The sequence below is a fragment of the Megalops cyprinoides genome, chromosome 17 (genome assembly GCF_013368585.1).
Source record: "Megalops cyprinoides isolate fMegCyp1 chromosome 17, fMegCyp1.pri, whole genome shotgun sequence".
NCBI classification, from domain to species: Eukaryota; Metazoa; Chordata; class Actinopteri; order Elopiformes; family Megalopidae; genus Megalops; species Megalops cyprinoides.
In genome coordinates this window covers 25670235-25675371 of record NC_050599.1, presented here as the reverse complement: position 1 = coordinate 25675371, position 5137 = coordinate 25670235, and the positions used below count along the sequence as shown (strand labels likewise).

General features: G+C 49.1%; 1 protein-coding gene across 1 annotated transcript; it reads left to right on the top strand.

Moving 5' to 3' along the window:
• Positions 1-2127: 2127 nt before the first annotated feature.
• Positions 2128-4556, top strand: LOC118792655 (zinc finger and BTB domain-containing protein 42-like). The gene is made up of 2 exons (XM_036550547.1): positions 2128-2285; positions 2862-4556. The coding sequence occupies exon 2, from the start codon at positions 2876-2878 to the stop codon at positions 4427-4429; it is 1554 nt and encodes a 517-aa protein (XP_036406440.1). The 5' UTR covers positions 2128-2285; positions 2862-2875; the 3' UTR covers positions 4430-4556.
• The last annotated feature ends 581 nt before the right edge of the window (positions 4557-5137 follow it).

Genomic DNA, 5137 nt, shown 5'->3' with positions numbered 1-5137 from the left:
ATCGGACTTCCCATATGTATCGATAAATCAACAGATCCCCTGTAGCCTGAATTTTACAGGTACAAGACCTGCTTTCACAAAGTTGCCCAGATGTCTTACAGTGGAAGGCTTGCTTGCTATTAATGTCTCAAATCCTAACTGACCTTAAGAACAATCAACCCCCACCTTCACCTCTTTTTGTGAAAAACCTTTCCTTTATTTATTGAAGCAACACATAGTTGTAGGGCCACAGATTATCTGTGGTGCCCTGGCCTGAGGAATAGAGGAATGAGACCCTGTCAAATGATGAGGATGTCTCTACCCCCAGGGAGCTATCTCTACTGTAGGCTAGAAAAAAAAAACAAAAGTACAATGCCTAAGGCACCTTTGTGTCTGCAAACATGAGAGGATCAGTGGTTATGCACAGAGATGACCCCAGAGAGAAAGTGTGAAGAGGAGGGGAAAGGGAGATTGGCAGCACATAATCGAAAAGACAGAGGCAGCAGCAGAGATGAGCAGGCATTGTTTACCGGTTAGAGTGCACACAGTTTGCGTCGGCATGTTTTGGCAGATATTTTTACCACAGAAGCACTGATGAGATTTTATACCTAACCTGAGCCTGGAAGAGGAGACCACGATTACTGGTGTCGGGTTACGTTCCTCAGCAGACAAACTGCATAGAAGGCTGGTGGGGGTGGGGATTGGCAGGCAGGTGAGGGACACAGAATGGAAACACCTTTACAGGAACAGGAAGAAACTCTAAAAATGCTGGAAGGGCAGGTTCCAGGCTGACCTTAGATCAGCCAGTGACCACTGCCTCACAGTATATCAATGACCTAGGACAGAAAGACCCTTTGCTGACAGCACCTTGGTGGGTGACACATTTAACTACTGCTCACTATCAGTTATTTGCTCCTTGCTCCATGTATATTTAAGCACTTTGTCTACTATAGGCGACTAGAAAGAAATGGAAATCTAACATAAACAGTCAAACCACGCATTAAATATTCACATTTCGATAGCATTCGACTTCGTACTTAATATTTCATGTCTAAGAAGTGAGACGAGGTGTGGAAATTCTTTTCGCTGGTTGTTCGGTACCTCGTACATTTGAAATAAAAGACAGATAAGCGTGTTGTTCGTAACACAGAAGGAACTGAACACTTTCAGCCATAGTGTGAAGTTATGCGATAACGTAGGCAGGGTTCGAATTACGGGTGGAATTGGGGGGGGGGGATCCCCAATTCCACCCGTAATTCGAACCCTGAACGTAGGCACAACATCTACTCCGACAGAGGCTATCGCGATAACCTGACTGACAGACGTACTTCAAGACGCTTGCCAGCGGCTGGGAACGAACCTCGGCATAGAACGGCAGGAAACCGGAACATCTGGTTATGCATCATGAAAGGTCGAAAGGACAGTTTAGCCAAAAACAGCAGCTGGCAGGACTTCGAAAACGCTCTTCTCGGCTCGTCAGAAACATATGTAAGTGCGACACAGGGATTCTGTGACCGAAATTTAGTTAGGCTACTGAATTCCCAAAGCCGGTGCAGCCAGGAGGCTGTGCTCTCGCGGTCCAACCACAGCATAACCGCGTTTTTAGCAAAAACGGCATTGAATGAGCACATTGTTCAAACTGTTTAATATGATATCTAATGCCTACAGACATTGGGTGTTAATCATTTGCCTATCGTTACGACTGTGCAGACGTTGATTGATAATAATTTCATTTCTTCGATGACAGCCAATGTCTGAATAAATCGCTGCCCCGGTTTTACAGGATGAAAGTGGCCGGTACAAAATAGTGTACTCAAGGTCAGTGGAATTATGCAGTTGGTTGCAGGAGGCGTCTGCTGTGGCACGATGGGACTTCGCAAATACTTGCGCTGTAGTTTCACATGTCTCTAAAGGAGCTCATGGAACTTTAAAAGAAATAAGCTGCAGGTCCGCTGTTGTGCTTGATTTGGAGCAACATATGGCACAAGAGCACAGCTGGAGGTAGCGTTACCGCTGCGGTGATGTCACAGCAGCTGACTCCACAGCTTGCAGTGTAATTAGCAAACAGATCACTCCGGTTTACTCCCCCCCCCCCCCCCCCCCCCTTCAACTCCTGTCCTCTACTCGCCGGACTGGTGTGAGCATTCGCAAGTCTGCTTTTGAGCTCCGCGCGTGACAATGTACGGTCTCGCAGGAACGTAAATGCGAAATAGAAGAAAACCGAACGGTCGCATATATCCTCTTTGTGGGAAGCGCAAAAACCAGCGATCAACGAATCAGGCTGCTCTATCTATCCAGGAGGAAAGGTAATTCTTTCGTAAGTTGCACTGACATGTACACGGTCATGATGTTTGGCTGATCGGTAGGCTATTTATTGTGGGTAGACTTGTGATCGTGCAGAAGTTGCAACAGTTTTAGCTAAACATTTTTCAAGTCAGTTTAGTTGGCCGTCTGTACACGAGGAAGTTCTTTGGTCTGTTTGAGGAACTTTAATTTTGACGAAGCATTGTTTTTAAATGCATTGCTCACTAGTAGCCTACGTAGTCTACAGGTTGGACGCCATACAGGTAAAGCACTGCTTTATCTGGGTGCAACAAAGTGAACTTTAAATTTATTTAAGCTCATCTACAATGTAGCTCGCTTGCTTATTCACATGCTGTATTCAGATTTTTTATTTTCGTACAATAGCCTATGCAAAGCTGATCACAAAACGTCGTCAGACGACTTTTAATAATATTTCATACGTGTATGCACTGTGTTTTATTTTTTATTAAATCCAGATTTGTTGGTGGTTAGTAGTTGCTAGCGCAATGCGCGTTGCCAGGTCACGCCGAAGCTCGCCTTTTGTTCGTTGTATATCCAGTTTTTCCTGTTTTGATCAGGTTATGACAGAAGCATGGAGTTCCCGGACCACAGCCGGCAGTTGCTGCAGCGTCTGAGACAGCAGCGTCACCAAGGTTTCCTTTGTGACTGCACCGTTGTTGTCGGAGAGGCGCGATTCAAAGCGCACAGAGCGGTGCTGGCCTCGTGCAGCGTGTTCTTCCACCTCTTCTATAGGGACCGGCTGGAGGAAAGGGACGTTGTATGCCTCGACAGTGACATTGTGACAGCCACCGCTTTCGGTCTGCTGCTCGAGTTTATGTACGAGGGAAAGCTGGAACTCGGCGGTCTGCCGGTGAAGGACGTCCTGGCTGCCGCCGGTTACCTTCATATGTACGAAATTGTCCGAGTGTGCGAAGGCAAGATGAGCGATAAGGAGCGGGTTACGCTGGAGGGAGGGGTCAGTGGGGGGACAGCGCTGGGCTGTATGGAAGTGGAACGCTGTGACAGTGAACTGCATGGCAAGCAGCTGTCGCCTTCTGCACAGCAGCAGTCGAGGACAACTCCAGTAGATGAGCTTGACACAGACAACCAGCAAATTGGGCCAGCTGTTGGTGATTGTGAAAGGTCTGGATCAAACAGGCAGAAGGCAAATGGTCACCTCTGTGGGTCCAGAGACTTAAGTGTTGAGCCTGAACTAGTGGAGGTTTCAGAGACTTTCGTCCAATCCACCAGAGAAACAAAAGCTGATCTTGTTGGTCCCGTGTCCCCACCGCACCGGTGGTCCCAGGCTTTGGATGACACGAACGGCGCTCTGGATCTGTCTCTCAAGCGCCTGTCTGGCAGGGACCGCTTGCCCCCCTCTCGGCCTTCGAGACAGCTGGCCTTTTACAGACAACAGCGGGTCGCCAATCTGGTCGTTAAGGACGAGCAAGGCTTGCTGTCAGAGCTGGGGGATGGAGAGCCGACGGGCCAGGAGAGCCGGCGCTTTGGAACAGGTGCCAGGACCCAGGCTGCCCTGTTGCTGGGCAACAAAAGCCCCGCCTCCACCCTGCACCCTCAGGAGGAGGAGCAAATGGAAGGAGAGGGGGAGATGGAGGAGGGGAATGCGGGGCAGCTGGAGGGCAGCAAGGATCCAGAGGAGGAGGTGGACGAGGATATAGTCTCTATAAACACCTCCACTCCTGGAGGGGTGAACCCTCCCCGTGGACGGCGCCCACGCCAGCCCCGCCTCTGCCCGTGCCCTCTCTGTGGTGGGGTGTTCCCCAGTCCCCACACGCTCCAGCTGCACCTCAGCACACACTTCCTGGTGAGGGAGGGGCCGTCCGGCAGGCTGCCCCGGGGCGGGGGCCCTGCACCCACCTGCCCGCAGTGTGGCAAGAGCTTCTCCTGCCTGTATACCCTAAAGAGGCATGAGCGCACGCACTCAGGCGAGAAGCCCTACGCCTGCGGCCAGTGTGGCAAGGGCTTCCAGTACTCACACAACCTGACGCGCCACGCCCTGGTGCACACGCGCGAGAAGCCGCATGCCTGCAGGTGGTGCGAACGCCGCTTCACCCAGTCCGGCGACCTCTACCGCCACGTCCGCAAGTTCCACTGCGACCTTGCTGAGACGCTCGCCGTCGATTGATTGGGGAGGTGGCGGTCCTAGGGCGGCAGTGTAGTCCCAGAGGGTCGAAGTCTGTTCTGTCTCAGGTCCTCACTTAACTGAAGATATTTGGACCGGAAATCAGCTCACCTGCAGCTGCCGGTGTAGAGCAGCCACTAATTAAAAAAGAGCAGGAGTTTGGCCCTTGCATACAAGAATTGCCCATACCTGATTTACCGTGTTTTGTGTGTGTGTGTGTGTGTGTGTCTGTGGGTACAGGCACTTTAACTTTTCGTGTGTGTGTGTGTGTGTATATTTGTATGTATATATATATATATATATATATATATATATATATATATATATATATATATATATATATATATATATTTTGTATACACATTAACATTCAGGTGTTACATTCAGGTTACCTATTTCTCAGGTATCACAAGAGTCAGTAATGCCTAGGGATTTTGGCCTAAAATGCAACAGCCTATAACCTAAGATACCATAAGCAATATCTTCGGTTTACAGATACCACCCACGGTCTTTAGTGGGGCATACAGCCAGTGGGAGTGTTGTATGCCCCCCTACAGAGATATTTTAAATGAGACCTATCATTTATCATTCTGAGGCATGGGTGTGTGGGAAAAACTCAACCTCATGAATCATTTTGAAATCAACCTCATGAATCATTTTGTAATCAACCTCATGAATCATTGCAAAATTTTCCTGTGCCTTCATGTGTCT